At 34.7% G+C, this 18,615-nt stretch overlaps 2 protein-coding genes, 1 long non-coding RNA gene and 1 pseudogene across 3 annotated transcripts; 2 read left to right on the top strand and 2 right to left on the bottom strand.

Annotated features, from left to right (window-relative positions):
* Positions 1–628: 628 nt before the first annotated feature.
* LOC109111971 lies at positions 629–3,880 on the bottom strand (annotated as a pseudogene).
* On the top strand, positions 2,939–4,194 carry LOC122148783. The gene is made up of 3 exons (XR_006162619.1): positions 2,939–3,143; positions 3,778–3,914; positions 4,007–4,194. It is a non-coding gene; the product is annotated as an uncharacterized LOC122148783 (long non-coding RNA).
* A 4,401-nt stretch (positions 4,195–8,595) lies between these two features.
* On the bottom strand, positions 8,596–12,114 carry LOC109111969 (exosome complex exonuclease RRP42-like). Its single transcript, XM_019124986.2, has 8 exons — positions 11,967–12,114; positions 11,673–11,774; positions 11,496–11,590; positions 10,924–11,089; positions 10,698–10,768; positions 9,887–10,010; positions 9,622–9,777; positions 8,596–8,764 (listed from the first exon to the last, which is right to left on the bottom strand). The coding sequence occupies exons 1-8, from the start codon at positions 12,021–12,023 to the stop codon at positions 8,660–8,662; spliced, it is 876 nt and encodes a 291-aa protein (XP_018980531.2). The 5' UTR covers positions 12,024–12,114; the 3' UTR covers positions 8,596–8,659.
* A 57-nt stretch (positions 12,115–12,171) lies between these two features.
* LOC109112405 (protein HGH1 homolog) lies at positions 12,172–18,160 on the top strand. The gene is made up of 7 exons (XM_042776313.1): positions 12,172–12,243; positions 13,046–13,646; positions 14,699–14,799; positions 14,988–15,086; positions 15,780–15,871; positions 16,477–16,599; positions 17,506–18,160. Exons 2-7 carry the CDS (start codon positions 13,105–13,107, stop codon positions 17,680–17,682), a joined length of 1,134 nt encoding a protein of 377 aa, XP_042632247.1. The 5' UTR covers positions 12,172–12,243; positions 13,046–13,104; the 3' UTR covers positions 17,683–18,160.
* Positions 18,161–18,615: the final 455 nt, after the last annotated feature.

Below are 18,615 nucleotides of genomic sequence, written 5' to 3'. Positions count from 1 at the left end.
AGGCTAGACATTTAGTTTTTAGAAAATAAACAAGTAACTAAAGTAGCAATCTGAGATAATCATCGTTCAACTGGATTTTATCAGGTGGCTGGATTTCTTTGTAAAAATAAATCAGGTTACACTTTATTTTAAGGTGTCCTTGTTACAGTGTAATTATACATAAAAGTACTGAGTAAATTTATTAACTACATGTATTTACTATATGGTTAGGATTTTGGTTTGGCTTAGGGTTACTTGCATGTAATTATGCATAATTAACTGTTATTATAATAATAAGTACATGTAACATGTAATAAGGACACCTTAAAATAAAGTGATACCAAAAATCATTAGGATTCAATAATCTTAAAGGAATAGTTCAACTAAAAATGAAAAACTGCTTAAAATTTACGCACCCCCTAGCCATCCAAGATGTAGATGAGTTTGTTTCTTCATCAGAACAGATTTGGAGAAATGCAGCATCACATCACTTGCTCACCAATGGATCCTCTGCAGTGAATGGGTGCCGTCAGAATGAGAGTCCAAACAGCTGATAAAAACATTACAATGATCCACAAGTAATCCACATAAATCCAGTCCATCAATTAATGTATTGGAAAGTAAAAAAAATAAATAAAAAAATGCATATTTGTACGAAATAAATCCATCAATAAAACTATTTAATTTTAAAAGTCCTCTATCCGTAATATTGCTTTCTTCAGTGAAAAAGTCATCTCGTCTGAATCAGGAGAGAAATATAAACAGATCAAGCAGCATTTATAAGTGAAAACAGCTCTAAACAAATGTTGTCTGACTTTTTCATAGGAGGATCATTTTTATTATGGATTATATATTTTGGCCAGAAGCAACAGTTTGAAATTAAAACACCTTAATGATGGATTTGTTTCTTACAAAGCTTTTCCCTTCACAACACTTTAATTGATGGACTGGAGTCCAGTGCGTATTACTTGTGCATTTTTGTGATGTTTGGATGGCCTGAGGGTCAGTAAATGTTCATTTTTTGTGTGAACTGCATCTTTAATGTGTTTGTTTAGTTTGTGATTTTGGCTAGATCTTATGGAGACTGTCCAGAAATGAACTAGACTCATGTCTTTTATTACAGCGTTCAGTTTTTGATTATGGTATCTGAATATTTTTATGGTGTTAAATGACAATCTTTGTTCTCCTCAAAAGAAAAATATACAATTACGGAGCAAACACAATGCAAGCAGGATTGTGCAATGAAAAGAACAGCTAAGGTCAAGCAAACGATGTCAGACGATGTTGAACTCGCAGACGGATGCTCTCTCCTTTCGACAGTTCTCGTCCAGCCACTTCCCACCGGAAGCACCGGATAGTACGGCACAGTTCTCCGCGCTGCTGCCGTCCGGCTGCCGGAGCTTCCAGTTCTTGTAGCGAATATTTGAGCCGGCCTGGTCCATCCACACGCACGCCCTCCGTCTGCATGTCATTGATGCCCATCCAGACTTCAGCGTCCGGTCCGATGCTCTGCCGCACGTAATCGTAGAGTTGCGCGTTTTCATCAGACGACAGCGGAGAGCTAAGGATTCCTCCCTTGTCCATGCAGTCTTCACTGGCCGTGTGGTAGCGTTTCTTCACAGTGTCCACCAGAAAACACTTACCAGGGATCTTCGTGCCTCTCAGACAGACTAGTGGAGAATAAAGACACTTGTTTAGCTTTCTTTAAATGCCTTCTACAATGTACAACAGCATTTTTTTAAAATAAAAAAGTGTAATGTATTCTAAGCAGGGTTGTTTTAGTATTATTGATATAGGCCTACTATACTATAGGCCTACTATATATATATATATATATATATATATATATATATATATATATATATATATATATATATATATATATATATATATATATAATTTTATTTTATTTTTATATTTCCCATTTTATAAAAATAAAAACAAATTCAAAATAAATAATAAAAAATTAAAATATTTTGTCATTTTTTTTTAAATATATCTATATAGTTCTTATAAATTTTGTTTTTTGTTTTAGTACACGTTAAACTAAATGATGCTTTAGCATTAAATTGCTGAAATAAAATAATTTTTTACAAATATTTTATTTTATTTCAATTCAATTCAGGTTTATTTTATTTTTAATGGTTTTAGTTTTAATTTTAGCGCTAAAACTGAATTGTCAGTCAAAACATTTTGCGAAAACTTTTTTCGAGACCTTAATTAGAAATAATTAGCTCATTACCATATTACTGGACATATTTACATATCAACACCTGCAACTTGTTCTGCCCTTGATATGAAGGTGTGAACCACGCCCATATATGTACAAATCAGCCTATCACAACAGAGTACAATAGCAAAATAACTTGTTTAACTGTAAGAAAATCAGTTTGAAAATGATCATCAAAAACTTAATTATGATTGTTTTTGTTGCTTGTTGCAAGAAACCTTGATTAACATTATAAGTGTATTTAAGGGAAAATTATATATAAAATAATAAAAAAGTGAAAAAGTGTAGAATTTAGAGTGATGTTTGGACTCTGTTTGATTAGTCTTCTTTTAGAATACTGAAGTTGTATAATCTTATGAAATATTACACATATTGTCTTAAGATTTTCTCATACATCAGACACAACACCTGACTCAATGTTCTCCAGGGAAAAAACAAGATTTAAAAAGCATCAAAAGCGATACGTGGAGGCCATGTGTCTTATGTAAGGGAGAAACTCTAATCTAAACAATACGCCACAGTCTACAGAACAACATTTTATTTTTTCTGAGCTCAAGGGCCATACAGAATCCCAACTACAGAATCCAAATAAACTAGGATAGATATTGTCTAGATCAGGGGTAGGCAACGTCGGTCCTGGAGTGCCGATGTCCTGCAGAGTTTAGCTCTAACCCTAATCAAACACACCTGAACAAGCTAATCTTCAAGATTACTAAGGCTACAGGCAGGTGAGGTTTTTTCAGTGTTGGAGCTAAACTCTGCAGGACATCGGCACTCAAGGACCGATGTTGCCTTCCCCTGGTCTAGATGCTTCGTCTTTATGCAAGTGGATTTATGACGTAATGGGGAAACTCAGTGAAGTTCTTACCAGTCTGCAGGGCCTGCTGCTCCTTAAGAAGATTCAGTTCCACCACAACGTCATCGATCTGCTGTTGTAGGTACTCCAAAGTAGTGCTGACTCGGGTATCTGAGTCTTACATGTAGAGAATAGATCTTAGGATGAAGTAAATGAAACATGTTTTCAGACCATTAAGATGCTGTAATTTATACTGATTCAAATATTACTGTAATGAGTATCACTATTGAGAACACTTTTTATTGAGAATGGGAGTTACAAAAAATAAAAATAATAATAAAATGTAAAATGTATGGATGCAATACAATAATTAATTAGTTTTCTTATTGCAATATATCTGTAAAAACGGCACAATGTACTGTATTATTATTATTAAGGAATTTTCCATATTTATCATCATTTTTTTTATTTTTCCCTGTATTTTGAACTGAGCACTTCATTGCCTTGTGTTTTAGGATTAACAGAAACATTACCGAATAATAAAAATAAGACCTGTCAGAAATTTTTTAATGTGTGTACAATCATTATTGATTATTATATAACATGCAACTTGAGAATCAATTGTATTAAACTGACTGAAATTGAAAATGACTTATTTTAAGATTTAAAAAAAACACATATGTATTAAACGTATCACTGCTACAATGATGCTCTGCAACTGAACTTTCTCATCCTGCCTCACCTTTTTCATCATTGGGTTTCTCTCTGGGAGTGTTCTGCTGGTGTGAGGTGTGTGTGAGGAGCAGCACGACTCCCAGCAGAAGACAGCCGTCTCTGAGTCTCATGGTGAAGTCTGGAGAATGAGGAGAGATCTCTGCTTCTCAGCTCAGCTCACAGAGGAAAACTGCTGTAATAAGAACCCATCATGCATTCTTCTCATGTATGATATTGTTATATGTACAGTGATAGCTGCTGTTTGTTTTGGATTCACCATGCCACAGGAAGAAGCAAAGCCATTATGGGATGGAATATATCCATATGGCTCACAGCAGCTGGATCTTCTTCAGACAACACGTGGCAGACGAGACGTCCTGCTGGACACCAGTGTGAGCACAACATCATCCCAGGAAAAAATGACAACTACTGCACCTGTGAACTTACACAAGTCTATCAATATTCATAAAATGTACCCCACATATTGTTTTTCCTAATCTGTGTAACTAAATCAAATATCCTTATAGGACAAAAGAAAGAGAAAAATCACCAAACACGCAACAATTTTAAAGGAATAATTCACCCAAAAATGATAATTTGCTGAAAATGTACTCATCCTCAGGCCATTCAAGATGTAGATGACAACAGAGAATGAGCTTTTTCCCTGGAGAAAGGAATATTACGGATTACAGACTTGTTTCTTAGCTGGAAGCAACAGCTTTAAGTTCAAACATCTTAAAGATGGATTCATTTATTACAAACATACAGTTTTTTGCTTCAAAAGGCGTTAATTGATGACTGGAGTGGTGTAGATGTGTAATTGTGGATTATTGTGATGTTTTTATCAGCTGTTTGGACTCTCATTCTGACGGCACCCATTCACTGCAGAGGATCCATTGGTGAGCAAGAGATGTAATGCCAAATTCCTCCAAATCTGTTCTGATGAAGAAACAAACTCATCTACATCTTGGATGGCCTGAGGGTGAGTAAATATTAAGCAAATTTTAAAATTTCTCTCAAAAACCTCAAAATGTTTACAGAAAAACATCTAAAGTGAGAGCAGAGTCATTTAACATTCAGTCATCTGTTAAAGCTAGTCTGAGTTCAGTCATTAAAACGACAGCTGGAAAAATTAAACAAAAACAGCAATGCTATATAACCTCACATTAGACGGGATTCTGTGTTAGTTGAAATTTTTAAGCAGGACGTGACAAACAACAGAAAAAATTTAGCTCATTTATTTAAAAAAAAAAAAAAAAAAAAAAGGTCCAAAAACAGGAAGCTATCCGAGGAATCCCACTTTCTGTCGTTTCTTTCCAAGACTTTCTTCTTTCTGCAGCAGCTCCATGAGAGGCACATGAAGAGTCTACAGAACAACATTTAATTTTTTCTGAGCTCAAGGGCCATACAGAATCCCAACTACAGAATCCAAATAAACTAGGATAGATATTGTCTAGATCAGGGGTAGGCAACGTCGGTCCTGGAGTGCCGATGTCCTGCAGAGTTTAGCTCTAACCCTAATCAAACACACCTGAACAAGCTAATCTTCAAGATTACTAAGGCTACAGGCAGGTGAGGTTTTTTCAGTGTTGGAGCTAAACTCTGCAGGACATCGGCACTCCAGGACCGATGTTGCCTTCCCCTGGTCTAGATGCTTCGTCTTTATGCAAATGGATTTATGACGTAATGGGGAAACTCAGTGAAGTTCTTACCAGTCTGCAGGGCCTGCTGCTCCTTTAGAAGATTCAGTTCCACCACAATGTCATCGATCTGCTGTTGTAGGTACTCCAAAGTAGTGCTGACTCGGGTATCTGAGTCTTACATGTAGAGAATAGATCTTAGGATGAAGTAAATGAAACATGTTTCAGACCATTAAGATGCTGTAATTATACTGATTCAAATATTACTGTAATGAGTATCACTATTGAGAACACTTTTTATTGAGAATGGGAGTTACAAAAAATAAAAATAATAATAAAATGTAAAATGTATGGATACAATACAATAATTAATTAGTTTTCTTATTGCAATATATCTGTAAAAACGGCACAATGTACTGTATTATTATTAAGGAATTTTCCATATTTATCAGCATTTTTTTTTTTTTTACCTGTATTTTATCTGAGCACTTCATTGCCTTGTGTTTTAGGGTTAACAGAAACATTACCGAATAATAATAATAATAAGACCTGGAAGAAATTTTTTAATGTGTATACATTCATTATTGAATATTATATAACATGCAACTTGAGAATCAATTGTATTAAACTGATTGAAATTGAAAATTAGTTATTTTAAGATTTAAAAAAAACACATATGTATTAAACGTATCACTGCTACAATGATGCTCTGCAACTGAACTTTCTCATCCTGCCTCACCTTTTTCATCATTGGGTTCTCTCTCTGGGAGTGTTCTGCTGGTGTGAGGTGTGTGTGAGGAGCAGCAGGACTCCCAGCAGAAGACAGCCGTCTCTGAGTCTCATGGTGAAGTCTGGAGAATGAGGAGAGATCTCTGCTTCTCAGCTCAGCTCACAGAGGAAAACTGCTGTAATAAGAACCTGCTGCATTTGTTCTTCATCTTGAGCAGAGCGGAGGAGTGATGTCCTCATACACCCCTCTCTCTCTCTCTCACACACACACACACACACGCCTCAACAATCCTCATCTTTAAAGCTCACGGCTAGAAGTGTTACATAACATACAGACCATGTGCTGGTTTCACATAGAATAAATTTAGCAAATTCAAATATTAAATTATTGTAATAGCTTTAAAATGTGAACACAATGAAACCACAATAACATACATTAAAACAATTACTGTATATGATTAAAGTAGAATTTAACTAAAAAGTTGAATAATGTTCTCAAGATGTGAATATCAGTTTGAGGTTTGTTGTGAAATTTATATCTGGACAATGTTTTTTTTTCAATAATTACAAAATATTTATTACAATATCTGCTGCACAAAATAGTTTGATATTTGTTTTAAAAAATTTTTTTTTTTTGTCACAAAATTACTTTTTGTATTTTAGTAAAAATACATTGAAATATATATATATATATACATAAAATTAAGAGTGACAACTAGCCCCGGTTTCTTTCCCCAGTATGTTTTTCCACTCATTTAAAGCAATAGTTCCCCCTAAAAAAATTAAAATTCTGTCATAATTTACTCATCCGCATATCGCTTCAAACCTGTATGTCTGACTTTCTTCTGTGGAACATAGAAGATAAATCGAAGAATATTGGTAACCAAACCGTTTTGGTTCCCATTGGCTTTCATTGTCTTCTTTGTCCATAAAATGGAAGTCAATGGGAACCGAAGCTTTGGTTACCACCATTCTTCAAAATATCTTCTATGTTCATTTTTGGGTGGACTATGGTTTATATTGCAGACTATAAACCTGGATGCACATTTAGAATTAATTTACTTAAACAGGAAAGTAGGTTCTCAAATTGCTCATTACACATTGAGAGTCCAGGAAAATTTGGGGTCTGCTCAGGACACATTTCCCATCATGCATTCTTCTCATGTATGATATTGTTATATGTACAGTGATAGCTGCTGTTTGTTTTGGATTCACCATGCCACAGGAAGAAGCAAAGCCATTATGGGATGGAATATATCCATATGGCTCACAGCAGCTGGATCTTCTTCAGACGACACGTGGCAGACGAGACGTCCTGCTGGACACCAGTGTGAGCACAACATCATCCCAGGAAAAAATGACAACTACTGCACTTGTGAACTTACACAAGTCTATCAATATTCAAAAATGTATCCCACATATTGTTTTTCCTAATCTGTGTAACTAAATCAAATATCCTTATAGGACAAAAGAAAGAGAAAAATCACCAAACACGCAACAACTTTTAAAGGAATAATTCACCCAAAAATGATAATTTGCTGAAAATGTACTCATCCTCAGGCCATTCAAGATGTAGATAAGTTTGTTCATTGTAACAGATTTGGAGAAATTAAGCATTACATCACATGCTAACCAGAGAATCCTCTGCAGTGAATGGGTGCCGGCAAAATGAAAGTCCAAACAGCTGATAAAAACATCACAATAATCCACAAGTAATCCTCATGACTCCAGTCTATTAATTAACATTGTGTGAAGCGAAAAGCTGCGTGTTTATAAGAAACAAATCCATAAAGACATTTTTAACTCCAAATTGTTGCTAAAATGAGTCCTCAATCCATGATAGTTTTCTCCTTTAAAAAAAGTCACCTCAAGAAATTTTACAAGCAAAACAGTCCATGTCGATGGATTTTGATGTGAGATGACAACAGAGAATGAGCTTTTTCCACGGAGGAAGGAATATTACGGATTACAGACTTGTTGTATCTTAGCTGGAAGCAACAGCTTTAAGTTCAAACATCTTAAAGATGGATTCATTTATTACAAACATACAGTTTTTTGCTTCAAAAGGCGTTAATTGATGACTGGAGTGGTGTAGATGTGTAATTGTGGATTACTGTGATGTTTTTATCAGCTGTTTGGACTCTCATTCTGACGGCACCCATTCACTGCAGAGGATCCATTGGTGAGCAAGTGATGTAAAGCCAAATTTGTTCAAATCTGTTCTGATGAAGAAACAAACTCATCTACATCTTGGATGGCCTGAGGGTGAGTAAATATTAAGCAAATTTTAAAATTTCTCTCAAAAATCTCAAAATGTTTACAGAAAAACATGTAAAGTGAGAGCAGAGTCATTTAACATTCAGTCATCTGTTAAAGCTAGTCTGAGTTCAGTCATTAAAACGACAGCTGGAAAAATGAAAACAAAAACAGCAACGCTATATAACCTCACATTAGACAGGATTCTGTGTTAGTTGAAATTTTTAAGCAGGACGTGACAAACAACAGAAAAAATTTAGCTCATTTATTTGAAGAAAAAAAAAACAACAACAAAAAAGGTCCAAAAACAGGAAGCTATCCGAGGAATCCCACTTTCTGTCGTTTCTTTCCAAGACTTTCTTCTTTCTGCAGCAGCTCCATGAGAGGCACATGAAGAGCCTTTCCCACACGCTTACCAGCCTATAACATGAGCACACGATATCGGTCAATATAAACTCCTAACCAGGAGACAACCATTTATTACACAAATGAAAAACACCTGGTTTCATATGAAAGTGTGAAAAACTAAAAACCATAGTTGTTAAACTAGGCAGACGCAGATTGTCTGTTCCGATATATAAACAGCACAAGCTGCATGAAATTCTCTAATAAAGTGCGAAAGTTTAACCATATTAAGCCTACTGAATCATATTTAATTCACAAATACTTCTAAGGCCTCTAAATTACCAACATGATCAACACTAAGAACTACTACAAGCCTTCTGTTGTCTGATTGATCATTTATAATTTTTTAGAAAGTAAAAGGCCTTTTAGTATAATTGTAAAACCTGTCCCCCTTACAGTTGTGGTACACGTCTTTCTGCTGTGAAATCAAAGTAAGCATAAGAATAATTTTTATATTTCTAATAACATTTCAAGATGAACACTTAATTGACTGAAACAACTTAATTCTCTCGCTCTCTCTCTATTTGTTTATTTTAAATACATCTTACTAAGACATATTATTGGGAAATATAAAATGACAATTAATATTTACTGTATATGCATTCTGTGCAAGTAGTTCTTGTTCTTACTTATTGTCCATATAAATATCAGCAACTGCACCATAATTTTTTCCTTGCGCCTCTGCATAAATTTTTTTTCCTCCTTGACATATTCTCACTATATCACACCACATGAGCAATAAAAGCCTGAGGTATCAAATAAGATACTCAACAAAAAACACATATGCAATTTTTTTTATATTTTGTCTAAAGGTTCAATAAACTGTTCAATTTAAAAAAAAAAACTGTTTAGAAAAAAATAAAAAATCCAACCTCTGTCATTTCAAAGATACTCTCTGGGTCTAGACTTCCTCCTCCCATTTTCCTGACACATGTGACCGTTCCTCTATGCGTGACTGAAATCAGGAGACTGGCCACAGAACAGGCCTTTTCCTGCAGTGTGGCGTCCACCACATGTCTGTGACCAATCTGAAACACAGACACACAACCAATTTATAAAAAGCTACAGAAACACAGAACTGAACATGAGATGAGGAGAGTGGTGCATCGTGGATAACAGCTCCAGGCTTTGCTGTACCTTGCAGAGGGTCACGATACAAGGCACATTTTCCACATTGAGCCGCATGCAGTCGTAAGGGTCGTCTGACAGCTCGATCTCCTTCACACCCTCCTCATCCTCAGATATGTGCACTTTGGGGATTCTGTTTCAGAAAAGGGAAAAGGATGCGGATAAGTTTCTCTTTAATTATTTGGGGTTTCAACAATTATTTGTATATATGATAAACTAAATATGTTTCATGGGAAAAACATTTAAAAAGAACTAACATAGTTATAAATTATTGTAGTGTATATAATATATAAAATGAATGGCTTTTTAAATGAATTAAAGCTTAAATAAAATAAAATAAAATATTAGATGCCATAACAGCATTAAAGGCAATATTTATAAACTAAAATGAAAAATAGTCTTAACAACAATACTTAAATGAATTTTATACAATCATTTAAAAATATTATTTTTTCAAACAAAATAAAAATAAATAAATATATAAAAATGACTATAAATTTCAATCTTTCACATTTATATACAATAAAATTTCGAATATTTGAAGCTCCTTAAAGTACTAAATGAAAAACTTTACAACCTAAAAAAATTAATTAAATTCATGTGGAAGTACTAAAATGCCTAAAACAATAGTCAATAAAAAAAATCTAATAAACATAAAGAAATTAGTTTTTTATCTGAAAGTACACAAATAAAAGCTAAATATTAATAAATACTATAACAGTATAAAAAACAATACTAAAATAACACTGCCTGCCACAGTTTGAACATTTCCTAATGGAAACCGTACAGCTTTGATGGGAAAAAACACACTGTTACGTACCGTGTATTAAACAGAGCAGCTTTTATTGCGATGGATATGGCATCAAACAGGTTTCCGTCGCACTGCAGCAGCTGCACACATAATTACACATTTAAATGAATGATAAATTAATAGGATATAGATTTCATAGTATTTAAGAAAATATTTCATTCATCATTCCTCTTCCTGAGAAGTGAATATGATGATGCTGTCATCACCCTCTTCTGGACGGATATGAGTCACTCACCAACACGTCCACATACAGCACCCAGCAGTTCTCTCCCGGGCAGATGCAGAGGGAACGCAGGTCCACGCTGTGTCTGTTGTTGAACACTTTACAGAGTGTGTTACTAAGCTCCACCCCCAGCTCCTCCCCTCCACGCCCCTCAAACTCTGGAGTGGCGTTTGCTGAGCTACAAAAGCAACAACATGTCAAGCCTTTCATATGCATTTACTATCAAAATGGTGAGTAAACTGATGTGACATTGGAATGCATGTCATGAACGTATAAACAAGCATCATCTATGGATATTCATTGCTAAATTGCATATTTATACGATGAAGTACCTGCACTGGTCAATTACAGCTCCCACTATGTACATACTGTACATGGACTAAACAATCAAATAAATTGCATACTGTTTTATTTAATTGAGTATCTTATGCATTAATACTTGGAATTTATATGACTTAATGTTCAAAATTAAAAAATGTCCAGAGATGTACTAAATATGACTCATGGGATAACTGCTACAGAACTAACTTAGTTATTAAATATTGATATGATGATATGAAATATGATGATCTTTAAACACTCACCAGTCCACAAAGAACTCCAGATAACCTTCATCTGGCACCATGGCTTTGGGTTTACCAATCTCTGCCTTCACTCCTACAAGAACATCTGTGTGGCCCTGTCAAACACATCACACAACATAATGAATTACAAACACGCTGGTGCTATTATTACAAATATAACTGGTTGCTTCAACTTACAAGACTGATTTTAGCAGAACCATCAGTGTTGGACACCACATCGGTCTCTATCTCCATGTGTCTGTAGTCTTCACATCCTCGTCCGTCCAGTCTCAGGTCATCCTGTCAGAAATATTCAGAAGTTAACCCTCATGGTTTGTATGGTGCCTCAGAAAAGTATCAGGTTAATGTGATAACATACAATTTGTTTATTTTCTATTTTAATTGACACCAAGCAGTTTCTATCCTGAATGACAGCCACCTTTCTGAAGTCGTTTAGTAAAACTAAATTATCAAACGTGCGATTTTACTTACTCGAACTCCATGTATAATGTAAACCTTCTCCGCTTCGCTTACTTGAACTGCTGCCATGTTTCAAACACACGCAGTACACTGTGCGTCATCACAAAGCGCGAGAAGCAGACTGCGAAGGCGGAGCCTGGAGTTAATCGCCCAATCACACGCCAGTGCGTAAGAAGAGGGCGGGAGGATTTGCGTAATTTGTAATCTGATTGGATAAGAAATATGTCAATGCCTACAGCAGGAACTTTATTCAGCGCACGTGTGTGCTGTACAGTATATCGTGAATGTGGTAAGTATATTCTGTTTCAACAAATGGAAAAAGTTAATGAAAACGAAATGATTTTGGTTTATACAACATATTTCATACACTTTTTACAGTAGATTGCTGATAGGTCAGATTTTTGTTTTTTGCGTATTCAGTTGTATACTGTAAACATAAATTGATAAATTGTTATGATTATAAATTTGCAGTATTGTGATGCACAAACTGTATCATCATAATAATTTTTGACTCTTTACAAAAAACTGTATTGTGTTGCTATGATACAGTGATTGTAATACTATGACAATTAGATATATTTAGATATTTAGAGATTGATTCAGTATTTTAGATGTCAAATAGAGGCAAATATGATCATCCTCGTACGAGGGACAGCCATCCGAAAATTTAAAAGGCATCTATATAGTTTCTTGTATGAAGATCCAGTTTATACTGTGCAAGATTAACATTATAAATGTGTCTAAATATTATTTGGAAATGATTAAGTTTCAGTTAAGATAATTATTACCTTTTTCATCCCATTATAGCACTGTACTGTAAAATGTATTATTTTTTAAAAATAATATATATTTTATTTTAATCAAAATTTTATTTTTATCTTATTTTTATTATTTGTCATTCTGTGGTTCTAGCTTATTAATTTTTTCTACTCATTATAGTGCTTTACTGTTAGATGTATTATTTATTTTAATCCAATTTGTGTTTATTTGCATATTTTATTTTATCTTTAATTTGTTATTTTTATTTTGTGATTCTAGCTGTCTGAGTTTATAATTAATCTAGTGCTTAAATTGTCTGTTTTCTTTTGCAGTTTGACTAGAAGAAGAAAAAAAAGAATAAACTTTGAGTCCGTCAACAGACCGAACCAAGATGCTTAGTGAGGGTGAAGCTAAAGAACTGCTGTCATTTCTTACTTTGGAGATGAGAGCTGATGTCAAAGGTCAGGCCACGGGATACATCCTGGGCCTCACAGGAAACCGGGATGGGTGCCGGTACCTGCGGTCCAAGCAAGACTTTCTCAAAGCCTTGGTGACTCTAACCTGCGACCCCTCCATCGCCATTGTCAAGGACTGTTATCATTCCCTGATTAACCTCTCAGCAGATGAGACTCTTCACCAGCCTTTGGTCAAAGAGACGGATTTACTGGCCATACTGTTCCAGAACCTCCTGGACCCGGAATATATGTTTGCAGATCGCATCTGTACTATCCTCAGTAACCTGAGCCGACATGAGCGGACGTGTAGAGATGTGTTCAACGCTCTGCAGGAGCAGAAGATCGGACTGGACAAAGTGGTGGAGATCTTCTGCATGGAGGGGCTCAATAAGAAAGCTTCACTTCATTATCTGGGACCGCTTCTGTCTAACCTCACACAGCTGCCTGAGGCACGACACTTCATCCTGGACAAGGACAAGTAAGCTGTAATATGACATTATGATGGTAATAATTCTATGGAGCTGAATAATTACATTAAAAAAACACTGTACTAATCATAGCACTATTTCCAAAGCCATGTGTAAAAATATGACATTTGTATTATATATGTCCAAAAACATAATATTATCATGGTAAAGGTAAAAAACAAAAAACATGATATTAACATGGTACATGTTCAGAAACATTGTATTATCAGGGAACAGTTCAAAAAAACATGAAATTACCATAGTACATGTAAAAAAAAAAAATAAATACATAAAAAAAAAACAGTCTTATCGTGTTATGAGTAAAAAAAATAAATAAATGTTACCATAGCACATCTTCAAAAAGATGGTATTTTTATGGTATGGATAAAAATAATAATAATAATAAATAAACATTATTATTACCATAGTACATGTTCAAAAGCATGGTATTATAATGGTACAGGTCACAAAAACATGGTATTATTAGTATACGGGTTAAAAAAACATGATATTATCATGGTACAAGTAAAAAAAAAAAAACTATATAACCATAGTACACCTCCAAAAATATGTATTATCATAAATATTAAAAAAACAACAACAAAATGATATTACCGTAGTACATGTTCCAAAGCATGCTTTTATCATGGTATTGGTTAGAAAATATGATATTACCATAGTACATGTTCCAAAACATGCTATTATCATGGTATTGGTTAGAAAATATGATATTACCACAGTACATGTCCAAAATCATGGTATTATCATGGTGTGGGTATAATAATTATATGATATTACTTTAGTACTTGTACAAAAAAAAGGTATTATTATCATGGTACGGGTCAAAAAAACCCCACAACATTACCATAGTACATATCCAAAAACATAGTATTGTCATGGTACATGTTTAAAAACATGGTATTACCATGTTATGTGTAAAAATAAAAACAAAAAAAGCATATTACCATGGTACATGGTATTATTATGGTATGGGTCAAAAAACATTATATTAACATGTTACATCTCCAAAAGCATGGTGATTGTTTTATATGTGTTTCTACAGGTGTGTGATTCAGAGGCTTCTGCCGTACACACAGTACGAGGAATCGAGCACCAGGCGAGGAGGGGTGGTGGGAACTCTCCGAAATTGCTGCTTTGACTATGGTAAGAGTTATTCATCACAATTGGCTCAGTGATCTATGGTAATAGCGTCTGATAAATGACTACATTTAAATGTAAAGAGCGTGTGAATTGATTGCTGCAAATTTCATCCTTGAAAAAAAAAGCCAATGCAAAAATTAGTCAAAGACAAATTAATAAAAATGCATTTAATTGTCATTTTGTCCATATAGCTCATCATGAGTGGTTGCTCAGTGATGCAGTGGATATTTTACCATACCTTTTATTACCATTGGCTGGACCAGAAGAGCTCTCAGAGGAAGAGAATGAAGGTGATGCTTTTAAATCATCTTGTGGTTTATGCTCTCCAGATCCAAGAACTCCCAAATAATTTTTGTTTGTAGTGTAGAAACAAAAAAAGCATTACATTTCTTTCGTTTGTCCAGTAGGTGGCGCTGTTTATGCATTTTGATGATGCACAGGTTGAATGTTTATTGTATTTCCCACAACTAAGGAAAATGGAATGAGCAAAGTGAAAATACCACCATTGCAGCAGGAAGTTGTGAATTTGCAAACCTAGAATCTTTGTTTAAAGTTTGCGGTTTCATAAAAGCTGTTTGAAAAGTTTATATACACCATATTTTCCACATATTCATCATACCTTTCTGACCAAAATAGGAGAGAAAACTTCCTAGTTAACAAGTGACCTTATAAGACCTTTCTGGAATCCTTTCATAATCTGTATAACTATAGCCCAGACAAACTTCAGTCTATTTTAATAAGAGTATATTTGGCAAGCATGATATTTACTATTTCTTATACTAAAGGTTTGAGATTTGAACAAACCCTGATTGACAGATATTTCTAAGTGATAGGATTGACAGCAATTTTCCTTCTGAAAATGTTTTAAAGGTAAACTGTATGATCGTTGTGCCATTATTTTAACGGTAAACAATTACATACTTCACCTTTTACATATGCATTCCTTACTAATAACTCTTACTGATTTTAATTTGCATTTACAGGTTTGCCGGTGGACTTGCAATACCTGCCAGAAGAAAAAAAGAGAGAAGATGATCCTGATATCCGTAAGATGCTCTTAGAAACCCTGATACTCGTAAGAACAACATTTTAAATCTTTCATCTATCAAATCTATAATTTTCCTGTTCTGAAGTAATTGACAACCATTCAAATGTTTGGGGTCTGTAAGATTTTTAAATGCTTTTGAAAGTCTCTTTTGCTCACTAAAGCTGCATTTATTTGATAACAAATGCAATAAAGACTGTTATATTGTAAAATATTATTACAATTTAATATAACTGTTTTCTATTTTAATATATTTTAAAATGTAATTTATTCCTGTGAATCCAAGCTGAATTTTCACGTGTCACGTGTTCCTTCAGAAATCATTCTAATATGCTGATTTGCTACTCAAGAAACATTTCTTACTATTATCAATGTTGAAAACACTTGTACTACTTAATGTTTCTGTGGAAACGGTGATACTTCATTTTCAGGATACTTTTATTAATAGAAAGCAGCATTTATTTGAAATAGAACTCTTCTGTTACATTATAAATGTTGTTAGTGCTGCTTTTAATCAATTTAAGGCACTTTAATTTCTTTAAAAAAACTACTTTTGAACATTAGATATATTTTCCTCCTTTATGTTGCCTTGGCTATTCTTTAGTTCAGTTTCTTATTGATCTATTCATTTTCAGCTTACAGCTACTAAAGTGGGCCGACAGATTATGAAAAACAAGAACGTGTATCCCATCATGAGAGAGTTTCACAAATGGGAGAAGGATCCACTTGTGATTTCAGCCTGTGAGAAACTCGTCCAGGTATAGTCAAAATTCCTCTGAGAACATTTAAGGCAGCAATGCACGTATCCTTCGTGGAAAAAGCAATCCCAGAAAACACTGCAATGAGCTTAGTGAAGAAAACTAATTCAAGATGGCAGACCAGTTGATATATTTGAGACTATTTTATCCAATATTTGTGAGTACTGTGTTGTTTATGCTTAGTGTATCACATTATTAGCTTATTAGGTTCCAGTTCAAATCAGCGCAGTTCCGTCCAGTTACATGATTGCATCTCTATTGCATCACTTTTGCAAGATCGTCACATGCAACGTTTTCTGTAGATGTGGATTGTTGTGCTTTGGAAGACCCCAGACAGTAGGCAGATCAGTTCCAGTTCTCCAAAACCAGGATTTATGAGTTTGGTCAAAAAAAAGCAAGAGACACTAATTTGGTGGAAAAAGCCTGTTCCTTGCACCGTGGCAGGCGTATATTTGGGTACAGCCCCATGGAAAAGATGTCACAGGGTCTCCTATTAAAGCTTGATATTCTCCATAACGTCTGGGAGATCCCTTTTGAACTCCAGGCCAAAAGCAGTGCTTCGGCTGTTTGCCTCAACCCAACCGTTTTAAATAGCATCAATAAAACAGCTAATATGCCAAGCACAGAATGAGGCTAATATTTATCCAGGATTAATGGGCACTTTTTCATAATGCAGCAGTTTTAACTAACACGGCTTTAACAGCTACAACTCAAGTTGCTGAAGTTTTTCCATGTTGTTGGGTTCCCGAAATTGCTACTTGGGAATGACAGTAAAAGTGAAGCGCTGTCTGGCATCTCATTAGTTCCCATCTAGTGTCATTACCACTTTTCTCTCGATATGCGACTCTGACGGAACATATTGAGGTCCATTAGGGTTTCATGTGCAATTTTGTGTGTCTTTGATTAGTTTTGATTGGAGACGAGCCGGAGGCAGGAATGGAGAATCTGATGGAGGTGGAGATTCCCAAAGACGTGGAGGAAAAACTGAAGGAACTGGACGCCAAAGAGCAGGAACAAATGGAAAAAGACAAACAGGAATCTGAAAAGAAGCAAAATGAATCTCCAGAGGGTCTGGAGAGATAAACAGACATCAAAGCCAATAAACAAAACTTTACTTCCACAAATAGAGACTTTGTCAAGTTAAAAATCCAGCATCACTGAATAAAAGGCTCTGCATGAGAACGTATCTCTGAGGATCATGATGCATAGGAAATATTTGATTCTAAATGCACATACCTGGTTATGGAAGAATATAGTTGGTTTCTATCTGGTTCAAGTTGGTTTATGTAGTTGCACATTCCACTAGCAGGTGGAGACCTGGTAAACCATCTTGGATAAGAGACCATGTGGTATGACTAGGTCATACAAACCTAAAGTGGTTTGTTGCTGGTTGTTCTAGTTTGGATTGTCAACCACCTAAATCAGCATGAAGCAGCTACAAACCAGCTCCAAAACAAAGAACCCCCCTTAAATTGTGTTTAGCTAGATTTTCCAACAGGGTTAAAAACTTTGAATTCCCATTAGCTGTATCCTGAAGCTCATAATAAAGACACTTTGTATCAACACAGTCTGTAAAACATAAATAAAGGGATTTTCATATTACATTATTAGAGACAGTCTTTGAAATGACTGTGAGGTGATTAGTAATGAAATTGCATTAAACTAAAAACCTATATGAGCTAACATTGTTAATGTATTTTGAAACTGATAATCTGTCAAGTTCATGTTAATGGCTGTAATAACAGATGAGGCCGCTTTGGACATGTCTGTTCGAAACTGTAGTTTGCTGCCCCCGTGTGGATATAATATATTTTTTAAAAGTCTTAACTGACTTTTAAAGGGTTAGTTCACCCAAAAATTTAAATTCTGTCATTAATGACTCACCCTCATGTCGTTCCAAACCCGTAAGACCTCCGTTCATCTTCGGAACACAGTTTAAAGATATTTTAGATTTAGTCCGAGAGCTTTCTGTCCCTCCATTGAAAATGTATCAACATAATACCCACCACCACAAAA

The sequence above is a fragment of the Cyprinus carpio genome, chromosome A19, assembly GCF_018340385.1.
Source record: "Cyprinus carpio isolate SPL01 chromosome A19, ASM1834038v1, whole genome shotgun sequence".
In the NCBI taxonomy this organism is placed as follows: Eukaryota; Metazoa; Chordata; class Actinopteri; order Cypriniformes; family Cyprinidae; genus Cyprinus; species Cyprinus carpio.
Note: the sequence above shows the minus strand (reverse complement) of the source record. Positions and strands in the feature narration are given on the sequence as shown.

Bases quoted from the DNA above. Each gene is read 5' to 3' on its own strand.
- LOC109111969 (XM_019124986.2), bottom strand. From the start codon at position 12,023: ATGGCAGCAGTTCAAGTAAGCGAAGCGGAGAAGGTTTACATTATACAT. The intron at 11,591-11,672 runs GTAAGTTGAAGC...TGTGTTTGACAG, and splicing joins GTTCTGCTAAAATCAGTCTT to GGCCACACAGATGTTCTTGT. The intron at 10,011-10,697 runs GTACGTAACAGT...TTTCTGAAACAG, and splicing joins GCTGCTCTGTTTAATACACG to AATCCCCAAAGTGCACATAT.
- LOC109112405 (XM_042776313.1), top strand. From the start codon at position 13,105: ATGCTTAGTGAGGGTGAAGCTAAAGAACTGCTGTCATTTCTTACTTTG. The intron at 14,800-14,987 runs GTAAGAGTTATT...TTGTCCATATAG, and splicing joins AAATTGCTGCTTTGACTATG to CTCATCATGAGTGGTTGCTC. The intron at 16,600-17,505 runs GTATAGTCAAAA...TGTCTTTGATTA, and splicing joins CCTGTGAGAAACTCGTCCAG to GTTTTGATTGGAGACGAGCC.